We start from the raw sequence: 26,126 nt of genomic DNA, 5'->3' as shown, positions 1-26,126 counted from the left end.
CGGTGACTTGTCCTGAATGTTCCCCTATGGGGGAAGTTCCTCCACTGACTGCGCAGGCGCAAACTTCCCGACGGAAATCCCCGAACCTCGCCCGGCATCCAGGCTCATTCTTTAACATCCCCGTGGATTGGAGGATGTTAAAAAAAGAGCCAGGAGGCCGAGCGAGCGAAGCGAGCCGTCCGAGCGCAGCGAGGACGTGAGGCCGACTGGCCACTTACCTCACTATCCACGTCGCCCTGGATGCCGGCCGCCGTTCGGGGATTTCCGTCAGCAAGTTTGCACCTGCGCAGTGCTTGAAGGAACTTTCCCGATGGCTGGAACCATCTCAGCGCATCAGTTCGCGCATGCGCTGGAACTTCCACGATAGCTGGAACCAGCATGTCAGATCACCGGTTCACACTACAGCGACTTGGGATTCGACTTGTGTCACCCAAAACGAGAAATTCCATTGAAGTGAATGAGAGCCATCTCAATGTACACTACTGAAGTCGCTCCGACTTCAGAAAAGGTTCCTGTACTACTTCTAGGCGACTTGTACCCATAGATTTCAATGGAAGTCGCCTCCAAAGTCGGATCCCTGTCTTTACTGAAGCAACTTTACAGGAAAAGAAAATAGTTTACTCAGGCAAACCCCTCCCTCCCACAGAGCTGATTATTCTGTGATTGGCCAAAGTCGCCTGTCCTGGAGGCAACTTTAGGTTGCGTTGTAAGTTGCTCCAAGTCGCGCTATAAGTCGGGTTGCCCCTTAAACGTCACGTTTTTGCGTGTGCAGTGATTTCTATTTAATGTGAATTTTTTTACTACCGGTAAGCTTGTGTTTCCCTTTTGAAGTAATTTCCATCTTCTTTATTCTTTGGGGCTTTATTGTGATCTGCATTGAGTTGTAGTGCATTTGCATGTGTTTCTGTGCAGAAAAATGCAGCTTGTAATACTACAACCCCCCCCCCCCACTGCGCGTATGAACTATGCCCACAGAGTAATCTGGATTTTGGACTGTCTATGCAGTTAAAGCGGAGGTTCACCCTAAAAACATGTATATACCATTGCATTCAGCATACTTCCGACATGTACAGTATGCTGTTTTTTTATTTTTTTTTTTTTATTTTTTTCGCTGTACATACCGTATTATTGTTCTTTTACACCCATCTTCCGGGTTCTCACTCCGTTCCTATGCAGCGGTGCACTGTCACCTGGGACTTGGCCTAGATGATTGACGTGCTTGATAAAAACTTTCCCCCGACGTATAAGGCGCGTCACGAGTTTCCGAAAATAGCCGAACTGGGAGTCTGCTCTATACGGCGCCTGCGCACAGACTAGGAGCTGTGTAGAGCTGACTGCGCAGGCGCCGTATAGAGCCGACTCCCAGTTCGGCTATTTCCGCAACTCATGACGCGCCTTATCCGCCGGGGGAACATTTTTATGAAGCACTTCAATCATCTAGGCCAAGTCCCAGGTGACATTGCGCCGCTGCATAGGAACGCCTACTCTCGATGGAGCGAGTACCCGGAAATCGGGTGGAAAAGAACAATAATACGGTAGGTACAGCAAAAAAAAAAAAACAGAGCATACTGTACATGTTGGAAGTATGCTGAATGTAATGGTATATACATGGTTTTTAGGGTGAACCTCCGCTTTAACTTAGGCTGGATCCACACCTATGCATTTTTACTGCTTTTTGCAGGTTTGCACTACAGAACTTGTTCCATAGGAAAACATGTTAAATGCACTGTAGTGCAAATCTGCAAAAAGCACTAAAAATGCATAGGTGTGAATCTAGCCTCAGGGTTGCACAGTTATAGGTTTCAATGCCGATACTTAGGGCCCTTTCACACAGAGCGGATCAGTAATGATCCGCTCCGTGTGTCCGCAAAGCTCAGCGGGGATCCTCCGTAAAATCCCCGCTGAGCTGGCAGCTGACAGGGCGGTCCCCGCACACTGTGCAGGGACCGCCCTGTGTTTCCTCCGCTCTCCCCTATGGGGGATTGGACGAACATGGACCGTATGTCCGTGTTCATCCAATCCGGCAGACGGAAGAAAAATAGGATTTCTTCCGTCTGCAAATGCGGATCTTTGCGGAGGCGGACAAATTACGGGTGTCAGCGGAGTTTAAAAAAAAAAAAATGTGTGTGTGTGTGTATGTATGTATTCAACTTTTTCAAAATTAATAACATGAATTTATTGTTGGCTGTTATCGGCACCTGTGGCTCAAGAAAAATGCATCCCTTTAAATCCTATGCGTGTCTTCACACTGGTCACAGAATCGATGTCGCGTGCCGATCGCAGCCATGTTGTGTTGCTAGGACATGGCGCGACCCCATGCGGCTCTTTAACCATGTGATCGGCTGTGACCAATCACAGCCGGTCACATGTAAATGCAGAGATGCTGGTAATCGGCTCTCCTTGCCTCACACTGACAGTGTGAGGCGAGGAGAGCCGATCAGCGTCATTTCCTCACAGGGGACAGCTAGGTATGTAATCGGGCACTAATCATCAGTTCCCTGATTACAATTAGGTGCCCACCAGTGCCAGTAATGATTGCCCACCCCTGGCAGCAATCATTGGCCAATAGTGATGCCAGTCAGTGCTGCCCCAGTGCGGCATATTCGTGCCGCCTCATTAGCGCCCATCAGTGAAGGAAAAAAATTACTTATTTGCAAATTTTACTGACAAACTAAGAACTTTTTATTTTTTTTCAAAAAATTTGGTCCTTCCAAAAAAAAAAAACTAGAAGTGATTATATACCACCCAAGGAAGCTCTATTTGTGTGAAGAAAATGATACAAATTTCACATAATTACGATGTAGCATGGAAGCTGAAAAATGGCTAGCGCAGGTATTGAGGTTAAAAATGCATCCCACTGCATCTGGTGTGTAAGAGCCCTAAAGCTGGCCATACACCCAGAAATCATCTGCAGATTTTCTACGGTTGGATGGAAAAAGTGCAACATATTTCTCCATGTACGCTAAACTGTGGCCCAGTGGGACATTCCTCCATCCACAATCTTCAGTATCTTGCTAGTCGGCCCGCTGGCTTTCAACCTAAACAATGCCTGCACCCAATCAGAATGTTCAGGTATTGTGAGAGCCAGCGGGGCCGACTAGCAAGATATGGAAGCTTGGGCCAGTGGGAGATTCTTCAATCCACACAGTTCAGCGTAGATGGAGGAATCTGTTCCACTTTTTTCATCTGACCATAGAAAATCATGGAAGCATTGCGCAATAAAGCTGGCCATATACCTATAGATTATCTGCAGATTTTCTATCAAGTTTTCTGTTGATTTGACCACTCCTACTTGAGATTTAATTTAGAGAAAAAGAAAATGTTTGCACTAAGATGCTTCTTTTTTCGCAGTTATGCTTAAAGGGTTCTTTTGCCCACTCACAAAACATGAAAAGTGAATTTATGCCACCCTTCTGGTCCACACTGCTAGTATGTTATATCATTGACATTATCTTCTGACGTACTCCCCAGCGGGTGTAAAGCTGGCTATAGACGGTTCGGATCTCTGTCCCTGCGGAATCTGACAAGATTCAAACCATGTATGGGCAGGCTGGTTGTACCCAAAATAATTAATCAACTTGGGTACAAGCAGCCTGTTACATTTTTTCATGCAATTATTTCAAGCGGCTAAAACTTCTGGCAACGATCGCTGTGTTTTCTCCTGGCAGGAATGGCTCCTCCTGACCATCCACTGGGAGAACACAATAGCTCCATGAGAGGGATTTCCCCATCAACACTGTGTTGATGGGGAAATCAAGCAAATTTCTTCCTGCAACCACCCTCTATAGCTGGCTTAAGGGTCAGGCACTTGAAAACTTCATGAATCAATGCTTGAGGCTGTATAGCAATAATTTAGTGCAAGGGCCTGCAGATTGATTGGATTGTGTAGGAAGGTCCTCATATTACATAGGTTTGGTAAATTTTAAAATTGATTGTACAAAGTCAGATTACAATGTGTGGTGATATTTCCACTTCCTTTCTATGCAGTAATTTGTATGTTGTGGTAAGGTTGCCTTAACAAAGGTTTTAACACACCTGAAGCTTATTTATTTTAAAGGGGGTTGTAAAGGAAAACATTTTTCTTCATAATAAGCATCCTTTACCTGCAGACATTCCTCTTTTCACTTCCTCATTGTTCACTTCCTGCTTGTCTGATTGTTACTCACCACCGTGAAGGGAGGCTTTACTGCGGTGGTCAGCGACATGCTCACCCCCTCCTGGGAACTACATCTGTGCGGCAGGACGCTCTTTACGTGTTAGAGACTTCATGGAGGTGTGACTTACTGGGCGTGCCGCAATGCATACTGGGAAATGTAGTTCTTACATGAACGAGTGCCGCAAACCAGGAAGTGAATGAGAGAACCGAAATTAGAACGCTGGAGGTGATATAGATGAAGGAATTTAATAGGTATTTACTCGTTTTTTTAACAGAATCATTACACTATTCTGTCGGTCTACCTTGCAGACATTAATTTTAGGCAAAACATTTTTTCCCTTTAACTCTCCACAATGCACAGATGGTTGACACTGTGGGCTTAACTGTACAGTTCGCTTTCTAGTTGTATTGGGGTGTAATTTACATTGCATGATGCAGAGTAGGGTACATTGCAGTTATGTTACTGCAGTGCCCAGGTCTGATTAGGTGCTTCATGTTTGTGGTCCAATTCTCCCTTTTGTTGCAAATCCTGGTATTGTAATGAAGTATTGATCACTTTTTACTTTTTTATTTTTCTCCTCTGTAATTTGCTCCCTTGTGATTGTCTGTCTGGTGAAAATGTTGAAATTTTGCCTGCTGTCATTTGGGATTTTGTAGACCCAGCTGTGTCCATGAATTATTTCAGTATACAAGATTTATAGGTAGCACTCTGTTGACAGCTGCTCGATGACAATTCCCATTTGAACTTCTTCTCTTGGGTTAAATTAAAGATGATCTCCAGCTTTTTTGTGGAGTCTAAATAGTTTGTGTGGACCAAGCTGGTCATAACAAACTATTACCTTCACTACTAGATGTGCCTGTTGTATGAAGCCTTGGATACTAGTATACAACACTGTGTTCCAGCAGTGAGATGGGAACTTCTCCTTTCGCTTCTGGTACAAAATCAACTTGAGCCAGACAGTTTCCTCTGAATGGCTGAGTTTGAGATTGTAATGTCATCCACCTGCCTCTCCACCACAGCCAATCATTGGCAGCTCTGTATTCGAGGGCTGGTTCACACCAGGTATTGCAGGGAAATATGCATGCGCGTGGTGCATTTTGACAGCCCGTTTATTTGAATAGGCTGCAAAACGCATCGGACTGTAAAAGGCACTTGCACTACTTTTAAAAAGGCACTGCACCAAATTGCATAGTACTGTAGTGCCTGCAAATGTACTTTGTTTGCGGTGCCATTAACCATAGATTGACACCTGCATGCAGATCGCAAGGGCAACGCTCTGCAGGAAATGTGCACAGAATGCACCTTTCCCACTGGTGTTAACTGGCCCTCCATAGAATACAAAGCTCCCTGGAAATGGCTGTGCGCTGCTCAGCCAAACTCAATCTTGTTTGGGGAGTGAGACTCTGCAAAAGGGGAGCACAGCGCTGTATACTGTAAGTAGCCAAGGCTACACACTGTTTATACAGTGTACACAGCAAGCACATCTAGTAGTGAAGGTAATGGTTAATTTGGACCAAGCTAGTCCAAACAATTTAAACTTAAAGGGTCACTAAAGGAACACCCCCCTTTTTTTTTTTTTTTTTTTATTACTGTCCTCCCTGGCTCCTATTGTATATACATGCTGGGTATCTGAAGCAAAAACAGAACATTTTACACAATTTATTTTGGGCATATGGCAAATCCTGTGTTGCAAAATTCTTGAGATATTGGGTTGATTTTTAGTGTTCAAATACAACATTTTCAGGATTTGGTTTACCTGTTTTAAGCAAGTACAAACATTTGTGGATGGTTTTGTATTATTGCTCTGGCTATATGTTAATATTTAATTTATTTTTCCAGGCTGACCTTACAGGAATCAAATGGAAGCAGTACGTATGGCAAGGTCCCACTTCTGCTCCAATCCTCTTTCCAGTCACAGAAGAGGATCCCATACTGAGCAGTTTCAGTCGATGTCTGAAGGCTGATGTGCTAAGCGTATGGCGACGAGATCAACGCCCTGGACGTAGAGAACTTTGGATATTTTGGTGGGGAGATGACCCAAACTTTGCTGATCTTATCCATCATGACTTGAACGGTAAACTCTTTAGTGTGGTATTAGTCGCTCCTACAGTAGTTTATGCCCTTTTTGTATTTTTTTTTATTTTATGCCATTACAAAGTAATACTTCTTAAAATGGGGAGGTCTAGGGTGTTGCTGAAGCAGTAAAGAACTGCTCACATAATGTATCTTTACATCTTATTTCAGCTTTTTGTTTATTAGCTTGGTACTTTACTGGGGTAAATTTGTGTTGTGTAAAGCAGCCTTTCTCCTTACATTCATTCTTTACCTGCACTGAAAAATCACAGCTATAACTTGGTTACTGTGAGCAGCATAGATTATAGTGTTTCAGAGACGCTGGATTTATTGCCTGGTTCTGCTTCTTGTGGAGGAAGACATTGTTCTGTCAGTGACTACTATAGAGTCCCACAATACCCATACCTTGCATAAATAGTCATAAATATCACATTTTGTAGTGTTTTTAAAACCTTGACTTGAAAATTACTTTATTAGAATTAAACTCTTCGATTTATTTATAAAGCAGCATGGTTTTTAAATTTGTCCTTGGTTACCTATAACATTTCTAACATGTCACTTCTCTGAACTTGCGTTTTGGTAGGGTACGTAACTCTAAACATCACCAAATCCCACGACTGTCCGCAGCACTTAAATGGGCATAGAATTCCAGTTGGTCTCTCCTCCTGCCCACCTGCTATCCACACCCAGGTTACCACTTGAATTAAAGATGGTTACTCACGGCTCCAATGTCGAAAGACATTTGCCTGTTTAACCACTTAAGACCGGGACCTTTAGGCAGCTAAAAGACCCGGCCAGGTTTTGCGATTCGGCACTGTGTCGCTTTAACAGACAATTGCGCGGTCGTTCGACGTGGCTCCTAAACAAAATTGGCGTCCTACCCCCCCCCCACACAAATAGAGATTTCTTTTGGTGGTATTTGATCACCTCTGCGGTTTTTATTTTTTGCGCTATAAACAAAAATAGAGCAACAATTTAGAAAAAAATGCAATATTTTTAACTTTTTGCTATATCCCCCAAAAATATATAAAAACATTTTTTTCCCCCAGTTTAGGCTGATACGTATTCTTTTACCTATTTTTGGTAAAAAAAATTGCAATAAGCGTTTATCAGTTGGTTTGCGCAAAATTTTTAGCGTTTACAAAATAGGGGATAGTTTTTATTGCAGTTTTATAAAAAATTTTTTTTTTTTTTTACTACTAATGGCGGCATTTTTTTTTATTTTTTCGTGACTGCGACATTATGGCGGAAACTTTGGCAATTTTGACACATTTTTGGGACCATTGTCATTTTCACAGCAAAAAATGCATTCTTTACTGTGAAAATGACAATTGCAGTTTGGGAGTTAACCACAAGGGGGCGCTGAAGGGGTTATGTATGACCTAATGTGTTTCTAACTGTAGGGGGGGGGTGTGGCTGTAGGTGTGACGTCATCGATTGTGTATCCCTATAAAAGGATCACACGATCGGTGACGGCGCCACAGTGAAGAACGGGGAAGCTGTGTTTACACACAGCTCCCCCCGTTCTTCAGCTCCGGGGACCGATCGCGGGACTCCAGCGGCGATCGGGTCCCAGAGCTTCGGACCGGGTCGCGGGCGCGCATCCGCGACCCACGGCTGGGCACTAGCACAGGACGTACCTGTATGTGCCCAGCCGTGCCATTCTGCCGACGTAAATGTGCAGGAGGCGGTCCTTAAGTGGTAAAAAAAAAATTGCAAACCTTCGGGGTGTGTGTGTGTGTGTGTGTGTGTGTGTGTAGATCAGTCTGTCTGACAGAAGCTGACAGTTTGACCTGGTTTTTGTTGGACGAGTTTGCTGGAAAACAGCAGCCGACTAATGGCAGTGAGTGCTGATCGGAGTGTTCTGGTGGGGGGCATCTCCTTGTCAGCACTCAACAGCTCAGCAAGGGAGATCGATGTACTAATGTTGGATAGTTCAGCGTCTGTCATTTTTATTTAGTTTTTATGGCAGAATGACTCTTGGCTACTTAGGTTAGCAGAGCACGGTTGGTATCCGCAATGTTCAAGTCTTGCTACAAGTACATGGTTGAATTGAGTTCTGACTGGGCCATTCTCAGACATGGAGGCGTTGGTTCAATACCGCATGAATTTTTGCCTTAAAATTATATTTATCTCATCAGTAGTCTTATCAGTGTTCAAATAACTAGACATGCCTTATTTAATGGATGAGTTGACTTTTTCTGTTTTGCAGTGTTTTTTAGCAATTTTAGGTGTTTTAATAAACTGAGAAGTTTTGTTTCAGTTCTCAGAGGAAAATGATCTCCTCTGCAGCCGGTTTAATAAACTGAGAACTTCAGTTCTCAGAGGGAGAACAGAGAAGTGTTTCCTCTGAAAACGGCTGAGATCTGTGTAAAAGTGGGTGGGCTGCCTGTAATCTCGTGAGATATTGTGAGATTGCAGAGCAGCCGAGTTCAAAAAGTGAAACTAAAGTTTAAAAGAACATGTCATTTGTTAATATTCATTTATAACCCCCTGATGCTGATATTGGGAAGAAATTCCTTCTTCCTCTTATCGCACCAGATTCTCCACCTCTGAGCTGGTGAATCTGGAAGGGAGATATTTCAGTGGAAGAGCTGTGAGATCTTCAGATCTCCGTTTATTAAACTGGCCGTTTGTGACAAAAAAGCCATGTGCTGTGATGAGAAGGGGAGAACATGTTCTCTGCTCCTAAACTCCGTTTATTAAACTGGCAATCGTCTGAGATAAGCCGTGATCATCATGGTTTATTAAACGTACACCTGTGTGTGTGTGTGTGTGTGTGTGTGTGTGTTTTTTTTTTTTTTTCTCTCCAATCTTTAACACTGCATTAGTGAAGACACACTAAGGCGGTGTTGCTTTTCAGAGATCATTTGACAGGCCGCAAGTAGGTCGTCTCCTACCTGGCTGTTGTAACCCTGAAATTACTGACCTTCTGCACTGCAACCATGTAAATTGCATTGCCATGTGGCCCCATAAACTTAAAACGGGCCATGTTTGGAGGTGCTGCTCGCAGAATGCGACATTTGTGTTTTTTTTTTTTTTTTGCTGTGGCATGTTTGCAGCCCAGAACGGCTGTGTGTCCATGTTTAGGTGGGTGGTAAAAACGCAGCTCAGTTGCTACCTTTTACCACACCCTAGCTGCATTCATCGAACAATCTCCCTCTGATGCATAATTGCAAATTTTTTGCATTCTCACACTGATGCATTGGATTTTTCTTACTTGCTGGCTAGTGCAGAGCTGCGTAAAGTGGTTGTAAACCCTATTATAAAAAAAAAAAAGACAAAGGCAGAATGAGCTAGTATGCATAGCATACTAGCTCATTATGAATTGCATAACCCCCCCCCCTCCCCTTCTCGGTCGGCGACATCTCTCCCGGGGGTTACTTCCTGGTATCGCTCCGATGGGCTGGAGCCGCGATGACGTCCCTCCCATGCATGCGTGAGCCGCCGGTAACGACACGCTCATTGAAGCAATGGTACATGGGTGCCATTGCTTTAGTTTGCCCCAGTGCGCATATATTGATGACATCAGCACATACAGGGGGATATCTCCTAAACCGTGCAGCTACAGGTAAGCCTTAATATAGGCTTACCTGTAGCATAAAGTTGCCTGTAAGGGTTTACAACCACTTTAAATACTGAATGCCTGTACCGATTAAGTGTATTAACTAATTTATTTATCTTGCATATTTTATCAATTAACAAAATGCAAGTAAATGAACGGCATCAATTCTGCTACGTACACTTGCATGCAGTTTTTGAATGAATTTGGCAGGTAGAATGTTCTAAACATCCTGGAGAACTAACCACTTATCTGAGGATGTAGGCTGCCTCATATCCTTCTGTCTCCATGTAATCCTACCCAGGCAGACTTGATGATGACATCAGGGCTCTGTTGGGGCCAAACCATCATTTCTTTTACTCCTTGCTCTTCCTTGCACTGAAAATAGTTCTTAATGACATTTGCTTTATGTTTGGGGTTATTGTCCTACTGCAGAATAAGTTTGGGGCCAACTGCATGTCTCCATGATGGATTCCTCAGTATAGGGGACACCATTGATCTTGACCAAATTTCCAACTCCATTTGCAGAAATGCAGCCCCAAACTTGCAAGGAACCTCCACCATGCACCCCAGTTTCTATGTTTTCATTCATAGCGCTCCAGCCTTTCGTTAACACACTGCCTTCTGCTACAAGGAAATATTTCAAATTAGTGTTGCTTCCACGTTGGCTTTTTGGCCACACTTCTTCCATGGAGACCACTTTTGGCCAGACTTCTCTGGACAGTAGCTGGGTGTACCCACGTCCCACTGGTTTTCACCAGCTCTGTGCTGATGGCACTGCTGGACATATTCCAATGTTGCAGGGAATAGGCATGATTTGTCTTTTTTTTTTTTTTTATCTGCTGCATTAAATTTTCCTGGCTGACCACTGTGTCTACGGCCATCAATGCTGACTTTCTTTGTGTTTATTCAAAAGAGCTTGAATGTCACATCTTGAAACCCTATTCCACCTTGAAATCTTTGCCTGGGAGAGACTTTGCTGATGCAGTATAACTACCTTGTGTCCTGTTGCTGTGTTCAGTCTTGCCGTAGTGTATGACTTGCAACAGGAAACTGACTTTCAACCTCGCCTTTTAGAAGCAGAGTTTGGCTATTCCTCACTCCGTTTTAAGCTTCCTACACAGTTGTTCCCTTTTAGTTAATGGCTGCTTGTTGTTTGTTAATCATACACCTGACTCTAATCCTACAACATTGCAAACTTTTAGGCCTCATGCACAATGTATGTTAACCACTTCTGATTCGCGCTATAGCCGAAAGACTACAGCGTGGACCAGAATTGCCGGGAGGGCGTCCCTGGACGTCGTCCTGTGCTCGAGCGGCCTGTGCGCCCCCCTGTGATCAGCGAGTCAATGAGACTCGTTGATCGGAGTAAGGGGTCGATCCCTGCTTGCTGTGGGGGCACTCAACAGGAGGGAGGGGCCAGGAGCACAGAAGAGGGACCTGAGAAGAGGAGGATCCAGGCCACTCTGTGCAAAACTAACTGCAGGTAAGCATGACATGTTTAAAAAAAAAATAAAAAAAAAATAGAAATATATATATATATATATATATATATATATATATATAATGTGTGTGTGTGTGTCTGCTTGCTCTTTTTGGGCAAACCTAGCTTATCTAGACTCTCTTTAAAGGGGTTGTAAAGGTACAATCCCCCCCCCAAATAGCTTCCTTTGCCTTAGTGCAGTCCTCCTTCACTTACCTTATCCTTCCATTTTGCTTTTCTTATGAGAAATCCTCACTTCCTGTTCTTCTGTCTGTAACTCCACACAGTAATGCAACACTTTCTCCCTGGTGTGGAGAAAGCCTATTGAGGGGGCGAGCAGGAGTGTCAGGACGCCCACTAACACACAGCTCCTTTGTAATGATTTTGTGTTTCAACAGATATATATATATATATATATATATATATATATATATATATATATATATAATCATTTTTTTTTTTTACTTTAGCATTACTGTTAAGATTGAGGATTACAAATGCAAATTAGTTCACGGATAATCACATAATTATGTTTTTGTGTAAAAGAATAAGCTATTCATATCTAAAAGTGTTAAATACTTGAAAAAAAAAAAAAAAGTCCCCCCCCCCCCCCCCCCCATTTAAAAAAAAAAAACTAAAGCAGAACCTTATCACTAAAATGCAGGTCTCCAGTCAGCCTAGCCTGAGATGATGTTACCACTCCCATCTCCAATATGTCACTGAAACTTTGTAGCAGTCAGAAAACGAGACACAGCAGCAGCTGATCGGTGTCTGGCATTTGTGAACACAACCAAAATATGCACAAGTACCAGGATCTACATGATTGTGTAATCTGAGTCAGCATCATGAAGTAGACACTGTCCCTGAATAACTTCTGAACAAAATTAACTGTCCTATTCTAGAGAAAGAGGATAAAGGAATTGACAGCAGAAATACTGTGTGCAGGATGTACACAATGTTTTGTCAGATACCAGGGACTTTATACAGGGAAACACTGTTGGGGTGTGTGTGTGTGTGTGTGTGTGTGTGTGTGTGTGTGTATGTATTGGAGCTGCACGATTCTGAATAAAATAAAAATAAATCTCAATTCTTTTTTTGTATTTAAAAATTTTTTTTTCTTAGAATAGAAGATCACGATTCTCGCGGCGTAACATCTTTTACATTTACATTGGGCTAACTTTACTGTGTTTTTTTTTTTTTTTTAATTGACGTACATTTTTACCCCCAAAAAAATTGCCTTTGAAAGACGCCTGCGCAAATATAGTGTGCCAAAATATTGCAATGATCTCCATTTTATTCTCTAGAGTCTCTGCTAAAAGGCCTCTACTTAGATAGGTGCTAGAGGTAGTTTTATGGTTGGAGCAGGTAACCTTAGGCAGGCCTAGCCTATTTGTTTTGATCTGTGTAAGCTGGGAGTGGCTCAGAGTAGGCTTTTGACTCACAGATGGCATCACTTTCCAGTTGCCTTACTCTTGCTTCTAGAGGATTCGTGATGAGAGGGAGTAAGAGCAGGTGGGGCCGTCTGGGGTGTCTCAGGGAGCCCTGACCAATCCCCCCCCCCAACTAGGATTGGCAGGGGGCAGACCTCGATATACTTGAGGACAGTCCAGCTGGGGTGGAGATTGTGAGGGCACTCCCCGTTTTGGGGGGAGGGTGACCTTGGGCTCTGGGGTTCGGATGCAGGGTTGAGCTCTTCTGGAAATCAAGAAGGATCTGGTCAGGAGGCACAGAGAGCAACCAAAGGACAACAGGAGTTGGTGTTGCCGGGCAAGTCTTCAGAAGAGAACCACAGTTTTGCAACCAGGAAGGCTGGTGAGTGACATGGGCTATTGGGAGGACGGGAGAGGCATACCTGAGAGGAAACGGAGTTGGGTGTAGAGCCAGTGAGGATTGCCATGTCACAGGCAGTGTGGTGGAGCAGCTGCAGCCAGGAGGGCTGGCAGGGCCAGAAGAGGGCTGACTGGGAGCAGTAGTCCACCATAGGGCAGCTAGCACTAAAGACTTCCTATTCTTGCTACATTAAAGGGGCCTGCAGTCCCTTCCTGCAAATGGTGATTGCCAAGGCTTGACCGAGTCAGTGTTGGGCCTAACCATGTGCTAGCTGTACCTGAAAGAGGAGAAATGGAGAGGCACATAATGCAAGCAAGTGATGTGGCTGGAGTAGACTGGAGCTGTAAAGTAAATAGAAGTTCCTATTGATCCAACCATTGATCTCTGGGCATCCCATCAACCCCTTACCCATCCAAGTTCAAATCCTCTTACCTCCTCTTTTAACCTGAATTAGGGAAATACTGTATTAAGCAACTCGGGATACCGAGTTTATATTGATGCACAGAATGCCTTTTTAAAACGGTTTAAAAAGAAAAAATGATATATAAAACAGTGAGTTTGTGAAATTAGGTTACTAGTTTCAAACGCATGTGACTTGACTTTTTCCAGTGTGGAGCAGCCAAGCCTTAGAAACCTATTAAAAGCAAATGGCTTTCCAAAGGTCAAAAAGGGTCACACTGGTAAAACATCTCCAAATGTAGGGGTAACGTCCGAGCTGTATAGTGACTTACTGCAAGCAGCAACTTGGCAGGGTAAAAGACTGCTTAGTGCGCTCCTGTACCTTTTAAGAAGTGGTGGGCTCCCCTTCAGTCCACCTGCCTTCACCTATCCATCAGAATGCATGTGCCTCCACTGTGGGGACACTCATAAGTTAGTGTTGGATACCACAAATACCAGGGTGTCGTGGCAGGGCTCTGTGGCTTACGCATGCATTTGCGTGCAGACTAAACCCCCGCTTTTAACGCATACTGTTAGACAGGTTTAATTGGTTGTCTGTCTGCGAGCTGGTCGGTAAGTGGTCTTGGTTTTTCCCCTTGGATTTATCCTTGGCCCTGTTTATATCTTTTGTAGCCTTCCAATGCTGCTTACTGTGATTTGCCAGCTATAGATGGGGGCAGTGGCATCTATTTTTTTTTTTTTTTCTTTTTGTAAAAGCTCAACGGGCATAGTAACATTTTTTTTTTATTTTCCCTCACCATTTATACCTTCTGAAGAAAAAAGTCCCTCAAAACCATATGGGGGGGGGGGGGGAATAAAAAAAATTGCATAGTAAGAGCCAGTCTGGTCAAAGAGTATAACGATCTTGTCAAAGAGTATTAAAAGGATAAGTTCTCCCTGTGCCGGTTTTCACTTTTTGAAAAGAGCGCCCACACAGCCACCTCATTCATTCAGTTTCCTGACTACAAGTACCGTCTAACACCGCGGCAGAATGACTTGTTTTAATGGGCTGCAAGGGTGGTAATGAGCACTCCTCGTAGTCCATGGACATGTCCTCCAGCAAAAAACCCGTACAGAGGCCCGGGCTGAAAGATAGAGGACATGCTTGGAGGAGCCTACATTGCACCTGTGATCTACTGATCGTGGCTGCAATGCTTTCCAGGCTCTAGAAGGAAACAATTGCACATTTTGTTTTTTCCATATGGGTAAACTTATCCTTTTAACAAGGAGACTGGAATTTGTGCACAGTCTAAGTAGACCGAAATTATCTAGATCCCGTCTACATCATCTCCAATGCAAAAAAGAGTATGTAAACCCAACATTTTATTTTCCTGATGTGTGACTGCTGTACCTCATACAAAACTGCATCCTGTTATCTTTGTATGAAATCCCTGGTATTCCTGCCTGTCCCTCTGCTTTCCTATACAAACACCGCACTGAGCAAGAGAAGACACCTGGTCTCTAGCTAGGCTGGGAGCTCAGCTTGCTCTCCTCCATGATCAGACTTGTTCTGACACCACCCCAAATTCTAAACGGGCTTGCAGGGTCTGGTAATCGATATTAATAGGAAACCTCACAAAAGTCAAGGGGGGGGGGCACACACACCCCCCCCCCCCCCCCCAAAGATCCATACCAGACACTTACCCAAGCACATGCAGCCTGCCGGGCCAATAGGTACATTAAAAGGACTTATAAAATTAAGTAATCAAACTTTCTTCTTGATAACTCCCTCAATACAGTCTCAAGTATACAATTGGGGTGGGGTGCCCCCCTTTAAATTCTTGCCTTTTTTTTGTGTGAGTATAGTACAGAAGTTTTAGGCAAGTGTGAAGAAATGCTGTAAAGTAAGAATGCTTTCAAAATATATTTAATTTTTATCAATTTACAAAATGAGCAAATAAAGGAAAATGCTAAATCAAATATTTGGTATGACTATCCTTTTGCTTAAAACCAGCAAGTGTGTCCATGCACACATAAGCTGTTTTTGTCTGGGGCTTTTTTGGCTGTAAAAAACAAACAAAATAAAAACAGCACTTCTCGACAGAACACCGGCATGTAGATGAAGGACCATTTAAAGACCAAACCTTTTCTGACATTTGTTGCTTATAAGTAAAAAATCATTATTTTCTGCTAGAAAATTACATGGAACACCCAAACATGATATGATTTATTATATTGTATATATTCTTTAGCAGAGACCCTAGAGAATAAAATGGTGGTTGTTACAATATTTTTTCACACCGTATTTGCACAGCGGTTTTTCAAATGCAATTTTTGTTTGGGGAAAAAATACTTTTATGAATAGAAAGAAAGAGAAAAGTTAGCCCTTATTTTTACACAAAAATGAAAGATTACCTTGCGAGAATCGTGATCTTTATTCTAAGCAAAAAAATTGTGATTCTTATTTTAGCCAGAATCGTGCAGCTCTACTTTAATATTATACATATTTTTATTTTTGCCTTATTTCACTGGTGCCACAGAATAAGTTAACTGTAGGAAAGCAAAAGCACATTTTAGCAAATATTTGTAATACTGATTTGCCCTTTTTGAAAGCATGAATACAGCTTGTCACTGAAAGACGTATAATTTTATGTAAGAGAATGATGTTGAAAGATGGATCGGTTTATTTGTGTGCTAACTCTGCATTTAAAGCTGGTTGGACTTGCTTTGAAATATAAAGGTCACACCAGTTTCATTTCTATACTATCTGTATTTAAATGGGGTTTATTTTAACTTATTAGGCTTTTATTGCTTTCTGTGACCCTATTAGGGAGATTCACCCTATTTTTGTCCTGCTTACCATTAGCATTGAAGGTTTAAGTAAAAGAAAATTCCACAATTTGGGTTGTCTCCAAAATAAAGTAATCAAGGAGACGGCATCTAATGGGGGCACTAGTTCTGGTGACCTGGGAGGGTTGGGGGTGGCTAGGAATTCCCTTTTAATTTGCAGGGATTTCTTGTTTTGTCTCGGACAGGAAGTGAACCAAAATCTCCACAATGGGACACAGATGGCCAAAAAAACTGACTGGTTATAACCCTCCCTTAAGCTGGCCATACACCATACAATTTTCTCATTCAATTTTCTTTAGATTTACCTTAAACTATGAAGTTGAAGGGCCTGCCTGATTGCATACAAATTGAAAGTGTTTAGGTTTGACCCCCTATAATATGGTTTTGGTAAATCTAAAGGAAAGTTGCACAAGAAAATTGTATAATGTATGGCCAGCCTTACTCCAATCCAAAATGAAAATCATGGCCAATTTGCACCATTTGACAGACGCTTTACTGCAGTGTAAAGGGTACACAGGAAACCATTGTTTTCTATGGGTCTCATTCACACTGCAAGCAGCCTAGTGCTGTGGTAAAATGCACACATGGTTATTTACATTCATGGATTTTGATTTCTAGAACATGTTTGAAAATTAAAACACGGATTTTGATGCAGGGGGTGAAGCCTCCCTTTTTCATCACGCTAAGGTGACTTATTATGAATTTTTATTGTGTTGCAAGTAGATGCCAAAATGCAGGGTAACTCCTTTTTATAGGAAGTCAAGTTAGGCTACATTCTGATTATTATTTTTATTTTTTTCTCTCCTATAAATTTTTGCTTTTTGCCAAGTGAGACCAAGTTTTGGATAGAATGGAGAGGGGTTAAAATGCCTATCAGGGACATTCATCCTCTTTACCATGGTTTTTCCATTATTACTGAAAGAAAAATGTTTTTGGGTTGTCCCCAGAACAAAAATAGAGGGGAAATCTTCCAGTGGGTTCGGGTGACAACCAGGGCTTCCTTTACTATGAAGGGATTTCCTCTCGCCTCCTGTTTTGGCTATGGAACAGGAAGTGGAGGGACATCTCCCCATTGAAACACCAGTGGAAAAAATAAAACTGAAAAGGAATAAAGAAAAGAGGGCGCACCAGCCTTGTGCATTATCCTTTTTTTAATTCATTCTTATAATAAACTTATCAACTACTCAAGCATCGGCGGCTCTGAGGAAGAAGGTAACCCCCTTCGAAACGCATCAGCCAGCAGTGGTTCGTATGTCCTCCCCCTTCATCACCTGGAGACTGTCACTATCGGACCGATTGCCATCAGTTTAATGCTGCGTACACACGATCAGTTTGTCTGAAAACTGTCTGATGGACCGTTTTCATCAGACTAACCTATCGTGTGTGGGCCCCATCGTTTTTTTATCCATCGGTCAAAAAACTAGTAACTTGTTTTAAAATTATCTGATGGATAGAAAAAAACGATCGTCTGTGGGTACGCCCATCGGTTAAAAATCCATGCATGCTCGAAATCAAGTCGACGCATGCTCGGATGCATTGAACTTCATTTTTTTTTTAGCATGTTGTTGTGTTTTACGTCACCGCTTTCATCAGACGAACTGATCGTGTGTACAGGGCATTAGGCTTTCACATTGTGGCTTTTTTCCACATGCTTGTGAATTTATTTTAATTAATTCTTATAATACACTTATCAAAGGATAATGCACAAGGCTGGTGTGCTCTTTTCCATCTTCCTTTTCTCACTGCTAGGATATCCCTATCCTGGAGGACAGCAAGGCCTGAGACATTATCCAGCCCGAACTTTAGATCACCTGATCGGCACACTTGTGCGCAAGAGTATTTGTTTGCTGCTATTACAAAATAAAACTGACGGTTTATCATTCTTCTTTATGCTGTCTTTAAATGAAAAAATGACTTTTTAGATCTACTTTAATTTCCTTCTCTGTGTCAGATTAAAAGCTCTCATCTGAAGAGCACTAGCATGAGACCCAGGGATTGTGGGATATATAGTTTCTTCATAGGAAGTGTCCTTTTATAGACTGCAAGTAGAGGTCATGCATTATACTCCTATAGTGCCATGCAGCATGCTTGATCACAAACAAACTTCTGACAGCAAAATTTGTAAATGTAAACTGCTATAGGATGTGCGTACAGGCCAATCAAATGACACCCTGAAACTGCATACAGGCATACCCCGCTTTAAGTACACTCACTTTACATACACTCGCGAGTAAGGACATACCCGTGAGTGTATGTAAAGTGCCTTACAAGGACTGTACAGACATTTTGCAGCCACAGTAGAAGGAGCTGAAGCTCAGAGAGCATAGCCCGCCCTGTTCCAGTGTGCCCCTGACACCCCCACTACAGCCCCTGAGACCTTAACTACAGCTCCTAACACCCCCTGACCCCCCACTACACCCTAGAAGTGAAAAAAGGTATTGTTTCACTTTAAGTACATTTTCGTTTTACATGCATGCTCTGGTCCCATTGTGTACTTAAAAGTGGGGTATGCCTGTACTGTATTTATCGGCGTATAACACGCACCCTAACTTTAAGGCCTTGTACTCACGGCAGGACATGTCCGATGAAAACGGTCTGCAGACCGTTTCCATCGGACATGTCTGGCCGGGGACTGCCCGGGGACTTCTGTTCGATGGCTATACACACCATCGAACAGAAGCCCGCGCGTAAACATTACGCGGGGCGTGTCCGCGGTGTCGCCGCGTCGATGACGCGGTGTCGCCGCGACAATGACGCGGCGACGTGGGCGGGCCGCCTTAAATATGCTTCCACGCATGCGTCGAAGTCATTCGACGCATGCGAGGGATGCGGGCGGCAGGACATGTACGGTAGGTCTGTACAGACGACCGTACATGTCCGGGCGGACAGGTTTCCAGCGGACTGTTTTAAAACAAGTCCGGGAAACAGTTGTCCGCTGGAAACCTGTCCGATCCGTCCCAAAATGGTCCGCTCGGGACAACACACGGCCAAACATGTCTGCTGAAACTGGTCTGCGGACCAGTTTCAGCAGACATGTTTGGTCGTGAGTACGGGGCCTTAGAGGGAATTTTCAGGAAAAATTAATTCCACAGCCCCCTGTGTGTAACACGCAGGCACAGTTTACCCTCTATTTTCAGGGTAAAATAATAAGTGTTATACGCCAATAAATACAGTAATTTACTTCTTCTGCCAGTGAAAAGCACAAATGGCAGATAGGAAGGTTCATACAACTTTTAAGTGTGTTGGGGGCCAGAACATCCAAATATGACAAACTAGGAACTGTTCTCTATAATTCATGGCCTGTCCAACCACTTCTACTGTCTTCATATTTCAGTGTGCTTAAAGCGGGGGTTCACCCTATATATAAAAAAAAAAAAAAAAATGTTTTCCCTCTAGCATTAAATCCGGCATAGTAGCGCGAGCTACACTATGCCGGTCTTAATTTTTTTTCCCCGTACTCACTGTTATAGCGTACATAGAAAATTCCGGGGAATGGGCGTTCCTATGGACAGGGAAGGTGATTGACGGCCGGCCATGGCACGTCACGCTTCTCCGGAAATAGCCGAAATAGGCTTGGCTCTTCACGGCGCCTGCGCATAGCCTGTGCGCAGGCGCCGTGAAGAGCCGAGACCTACTCCGGCTGTCTTCGGGGAGCGTGACGTGCCAGAGCCGGCCGTCAATCACCCTCCCTCTTGCTAGGAACGCCCATTCCCCGCGGCAGACGGAATCGTCAATGCACGATATAACCGTGAGTACCGGGATAAAAAAATTAAGACCGGCATAGTGTAGCTGGCGCTACTATGCCGGATTTTATGTTGCATTGTTCTTAAGGAGGGTGAACTACCGCTTTAACAGTAAATGGAACCCTTTTACAGAGGTTTCTTTGCAGTGTAACATGTCATGTTGAATATATAACGGTGGGAATTTTAAGCAAGATATCATCTGCTAAAATATAGCTTTTAATTTAAATGCAAATAAATGGTAGGTTAATATCGGACTAGGTGTGTGATTTAAAATGTTGGCAATTTGATCAAACCTTTTAAAGCGGAGTTCCAGGCTTTTTATGTCAAGTCAGCAGCTACAAAAAGTGTAGCTGCTGACTTTTAATAAACAGACCTTTTGCCTGTTCCATGGTTCCAGCAATGCGGCCGCCCGGAGCGTCGCTCCTTTCCCCCTTCTCTCCGCCGACTCCTCCATTGACACTGTGGGTACCCAGCCATGACAGCTTTCAGCTTCACGGTCGGACACGCCTGTGCTTTTGGAGTGGACAGGCGATCTTCTGGGACCTGTCACGTGTCCCAGAAGATCGTCTAGAGGAAGGGGTTGCCTAGGCGGTCTGTAAGCAAAAAGAGAAAGTGGGACAGGAAGTCCCACTCCAAACGAAGCCTCCACTCCCCAACAAAAATGACATGCCAAATATCTCTGCAGTGGTAAATCTGAATAACAAGCTATATGGTTGGGGAACAAAATATCTAATCCACTCTGAGAATAACAGAAGATATATACTATTAGAGGTTAAATCTCTGGTACAAATCAATTTATTTAAAGAAAAAAAAAATTAAGACACTGTTTTGCAGATTTTCAGACAGGAGTGTAATATAATATTATGCATGACAGACTCCCTTGTCATAGGCAGGTAGCTTGATGCAACCTGCGCCTATTGTCACTTATGCTGGGCACACACTAACCATTTTTTCCTTTTTTTTTTTAAATTTTAATTTTAAAAACGTTTGTTATATTTTTCTAATCATTAGTGGGATTCACATTTAGTTTGCGACCACAGCGATGGGAAAATTCGAAGGAGCAGAATAGAAAAACTTTTTGAGACTATGTGGTTTTTGTTCAAAAATTACATTAATTTTAAAACTGAATGTTAAAAGGAAGAGGAATTTTAGAATGTGCACATATTCTCGCCTGAAAATCAATGTGTATGTCCAGCAAAAGGCATTTAGTAGCAGCAGCATGCTGGTTACCGTATATATTTGTATTTTATTTTTTTTCCCTGGCATGGTGGAGTTAAGCCCCCCCCCCCCCCCCCCTCAAATTGGCCCTTTTTTATTGTACAAAAACAGCAGATAATCACTATAAGAGGTTCATTTATTATGTGAAACAGTATATGTGTGTATTTATATTAATAGATGACCATCTCCTTTTTTTATTTTTATTTTATATATTGTGTGTGTGTGTGTGTGTGTGTGTACCGTACATATAATATAATTATAGGGCCAGTAACACAATGGGGTTTAAAAAAAAATGGGCCCTTTTTATAGTACAAAAAGAGCAAATTGCTACTGTAAATATTTCACTGTCCCACAGTAAAACATGAACCCCTTACAGTAGATTATTTTATTTTTTTTTGTAGTAAAAAAAACCCATTATGTTACTAAACATCTCAGGCCTGGGTCACACCTCCTGTTTTTTGGTGCTTTTTGCAGAAACACAACACAACACACTACAGTTTATTTACATGGTTTACTATGGGACACGTTCACATCTATGCTTTTTTAAGCTGCTGCGTTTTTGGAAAGGGCAACAACTGTGCCATTTAGTTTTTTGGGTTCAATATACTTCAATGAAGAAGCTGCAGTAATTGGTGACCCCTTCTTTTGTGTTTATAAAAACAACAAAAAAAAAGTGTTCTTGCTTGCTCTGTGTAATGGTTTTGCACAGAGCAGCCCCGATTCCCCTCTTCTAGGGTCCCCCCACCGACGCTTCTGGCTCCTCCTGCCTTGAGTGCCCCTATAACAATCTGCAAAGTATAGTATAGAGTGCCCCTATAGCATTGCTCTCAGGCACTTGCTGACATGTATGGATGGTGTACTGATTTTCATAATCGATTATGCAGATTAGCTGTTTCAGCCCTAAATAAAACATTGTACGTTTTTTTTTTTGAGTGCAGTAATTTGATGTGCTTATGAATCTATACGCATGTTGTATGATACATTTTACAAGTTTATGTGCACTTTAGCATGGTTTTTACGGAATCTTTTACTAAGGATCTTAATGTCAAAAAGATCTTGAGCATACACAGCAGTAAATTATTACATCAGTGTGCGATTGGCCTTAATGTTGCATAACTTTATGAAGCTTGCCAGATTTTACATCTGCCAAACATCAACACCGCAGATTTTCTATAATGTTTCACATATACAGTAACCTATTAGGTAGGATTCAGATTATGTGGGTTTGCGGATTCCTCTGCAAGCTTCCGCTAAACCTGCAGTTGACATTTGATTCAAATGAGAAGGCTTGGTGTGCTGCAACTAACGATTCTTTTCATAATCGATTAGTTGGACGATTTTATTTTTATTTTTTATTGTTTTGATTAATCGGTTAATAACTTTGCGATTTTTGCATTTTTGCCAATTTGTTGGGCAGATTAAAAAACAGATTTCCGCAAAAACGCATTACATGCTTTTCTGCAGCTTCTCCATTGAAGTATATTGAACCAAAAAACGAATGGGCACCGTTTTGTCCTTTCCAAATAGGCAGCAGCTGAAAAAAAGCATAGATGTGAACGTGTCCCATAGGAAACATGTAGTGTGTTTCTGCAAAAAGCAACAAAAAAGCTGTGACCCAGGCCTAAGGCCCCATGCACACGGGACGCCGGTGCAAACTCTGCTAAACACGTTTTTAAAAGCTAAAACCGGCGTTTAAAAACACCCGTTTTGCCGTGAATTTTGCGGCGTTTTACCGCATTTGTGTTTATAAGCGTTTAGTTAAGAAACATAAGAACCTCCCTAAGCTCAATAAACAGTATTATTTAACCATTTCAGCCATTTTGGGAGACCAGAGTGAGTAGCAGCTGAGAGAGCAGCAGTGTACTTGTATTTAGCGTGTCACTTGCCACATCACCTGCCACAAGCTGCGGACTGTCCACTTTCCACGTCATCTGCCATGTCACCTGCCACAAGTTGTGGATTGTCCACTTGCCACGTCACCTGCCACAAGTTGTGGACGTCACCTGGCCACGTAACCTGGCCACAAGTTGTGGATTGTCCACTTGCCATGTCACCTGGCCACGTCACCTGCCACATCACCTGGCCCCAAGTTGTGGATTGTCCACTGGCCACGTCACCTGGCCACGTGACGTGCCACGTAACCTGCCCCAAGTTGTGGATTGTCCACTTGCCACGTCACCAGGCCATGTCAACTGGCCACGTCACCTGCCACACAAGTTGTGGATTGTCCACAATGCAATGCAAGCAATTACAGTTTTTATGTTTTTAATGGTTTTTCATCATTTGCCATCATTTTTGAGATTTCTAATGTAAAAAAAAATAAGTCACCTTTAAAAACACCTATAAAAGAAATCGCGGCAAAACGTGTTTAGCGTGTGAAACGCAAAAATGTTTGCGTCTGTTTGTTTGCTTCTGGAAAAACGAGGTTAAACGCAACTGCCTAAAAACGGCAATAAACGGGACTTTGAATGTGTTCAGGGGCAGTTGAAAAAGCTGTCCAACTGCCTCTGAACACGTGTTTACCAGCGTTTTACCAGCGTCTTGTGTGCATGGGGCCTAAGATGTTTAGTATGTTTTGTTTTGTGTGTGTCCTGTTTGGGCCATTTTTTTCCTTTTAACTTCCTGTTTTAAAATTAAAACGGGAATAATAAGGAAATTCGAAAGTGGGAGTGGCTTTTATTGTCAGCAATATGTTCGGATGGACAATCTGGTATGATTATAAGAGAAGTGTGGGTATGAAAAAACAAATGTAGGTTCTACACCACCTCTAAGACCGAGAACTGAGCGATCAAAAACTGCTGATCGCTTAGTTCCCAGTCTTCAGTGAGCCAGTGACTGTCAAGTCACCAGCTCTCTGCCCCTCCAGTGCTCACTGGAGTGGCCCCAGGCTGTTGAGGTGGTGGGAGCAGCTGGCTCTCAGCAGTGCGCTGAGAGGCTGAGCCAGCTTACCAGTCAGGTACATTGGTTGATCCCAACATTAAAGGGTCACTAAAGGAAATTTATTTTTTTTTAAGCTAAATCGCTTCCTTTTACCTTACTGCAGTCCTGGTTTCATGTCCTCATTGTTGGTTTTTGCTTTGATGTTGCTGTAATTCTTCTCTGTTCTGGACACTTCCTGGTTGTCTGTTTCCTGATCACCACAGTACTAAGAGATTCTAGTTTCATTTTCCAAACCATCACTGCTCTATGGCTCTGTATAGCACAGAGGCAGGATAACATGCAAAAACAAAGCTAGAGGTACATCATATGATTGATTTTTACCTATTTTTAATCAATTTTAAAAGGAATCGGTTAACTATTATGTCTCTATACCCTGTAAACGGTAATTTCAGAAAAAAAAATGTTTTTCCTTTTACAACTCCTTTTTAAAGGTGGAGTCTCTCCAGACTCTGGGCCAGCTAAGTGATGTCAGTTCGCTGTCTGCTGACAACAGGTCAAAGAATTGAAGAAATTAAGTGCACTCTTGTGATCCCCAGGAGATGTGGGACCAAAAAGATTTGTCCCTACTTATTTGAAGGACACCTGGTAGCATTCAGTTTGATCTGCAGGTTTGTGACTGTCTCAGTACAAGGCGTTTTTTTTTTTTTTTTTTCTCCAGCTGGCACACTGTTTATTCAGCGAAGAGTAAGGAAGTAATGCCATCTTGATCTAAAAGTGGAGGAGTGGATTCTAGGAGGGGCATGTTCTCATGCTGGCTTGACCTGGGAGTGGGGTTAACTGTCTCCTTAACTCCATAACAGTGCTGATGTCACCTAGATAGATGGATAGATATCATACACATACTTTTTTTTTTTTGTCTTAATCCAAAAGACTTGGCCAATGATATCTTGCATGCATAATACTGTTTTGGTTTAAAATCTTTGTATGCGATTTGTGCCATAACAATTTCAAAGCACATTTCTATAATACAAGAGTAATTTGATCACAGAACAAGCTGTACTTTTATTATGCCCCTGCCATTGCTATATATCCAAACTGTAGTATCGTGTGTCCTATGTGTAATTTTTTTTTCACAGTTTAGGCCACAGGCCTATGTAAATTATTACAAGTGGTTAATATGCAGCGACCTTCAGGTGATTAAACGCAGGGACACCCCCCCCCCCCCCCAACCCATAGCTTCTCCCAGCTAGATTCTGTTTTTGCTTGGGTGATTGACTTTTCTCTGCTGAGATAAGCTTACCTTTTTACGTGGCTGTTTTTTTTCCTTCTTTCACATAAGATACTTCTTTCATGGTTGGGCTACTGTGACTTTTCATGTAGATTCTGGGTGTTGACTTATTGGCGGAGCCTTGGGGACCATACGCAGGCCCCACCTGTTGGAAAACCTGGAGTAGGCCTGTAATGTTGCTTTATACTAGATCATGCCATGAGTGCTTCTTGGCACATAGTGCAGTGTGTGTGGATATAGCCACAGAATACTTCACAGGTCAAGAACAGTGGTCTGCCTGGTACGAAGCCTGTCTCTGAAAACCCCTCTGTGGGTATTCCCACTGTGGAGGGTGAAGCCTGAATAGGGTTGAACCCCTGTTTTATCCTGCTGCTGAATTTTGGTGTGTGTGGGGCAGAAGCCCTTTTAACATTCTTCCAGGGTGTCCATTTTATTCCTCTTTTTTGAGCTGTTCTGAGACTGTTGTCCATTCTAAGGTGACATGGTCAAACCTTTCAGGGTTTAATGGCTTTGGCACCTGTTTTTCCATGTCCTGCCAGAGGGCACCTGATGGTGGTACCGCTTGCCTTTTTTGTGGCACTGTACTGAGCCTGCTTTGCCATAAGCACTTTCTAAGCATGTGCTGGCTCGCTTTGAGGATAGTAACTACGCACCTTGCCCTTTC

General features: G+C 42.8%; 1 protein-coding gene across 2 annotated transcripts in view; it reads left to right on the top strand.

The window, feature by feature from the left end:
* The window catches only part of MED13 (mediator complex subunit 13), a 153,182-nt gene that overhangs the window by 5,305 nt on the left and 121,751 nt on the right, over positions 1–26,126 (top strand). For both annotated transcript variants that reach the window (XM_040336931.1, XM_040336930.1), the window contains exon 2: positions 5,997–6,231. In XM_040336931.1, coding sequence (XP_040192865.1) covers positions 5,997–6,231 — 235 coding nt within the window. The remainder of the gene's footprint in view (positions 1–5,996; positions 6,232–26,126) is intronic.

Source organism: Rana temporaria, chromosome 2, assembly GCF_905171775.1.
Source record: "Rana temporaria chromosome 2, aRanTem1.1, whole genome shotgun sequence".
NCBI lineage: Eukaryota > Metazoa > Chordata > Amphibia > Anura > Ranidae > Rana > Rana temporaria.
The sequence above is the reverse complement of the archived record's forward strand: the minus strand, read 5'-3'. Positions and strand labels throughout refer to the sequence as shown.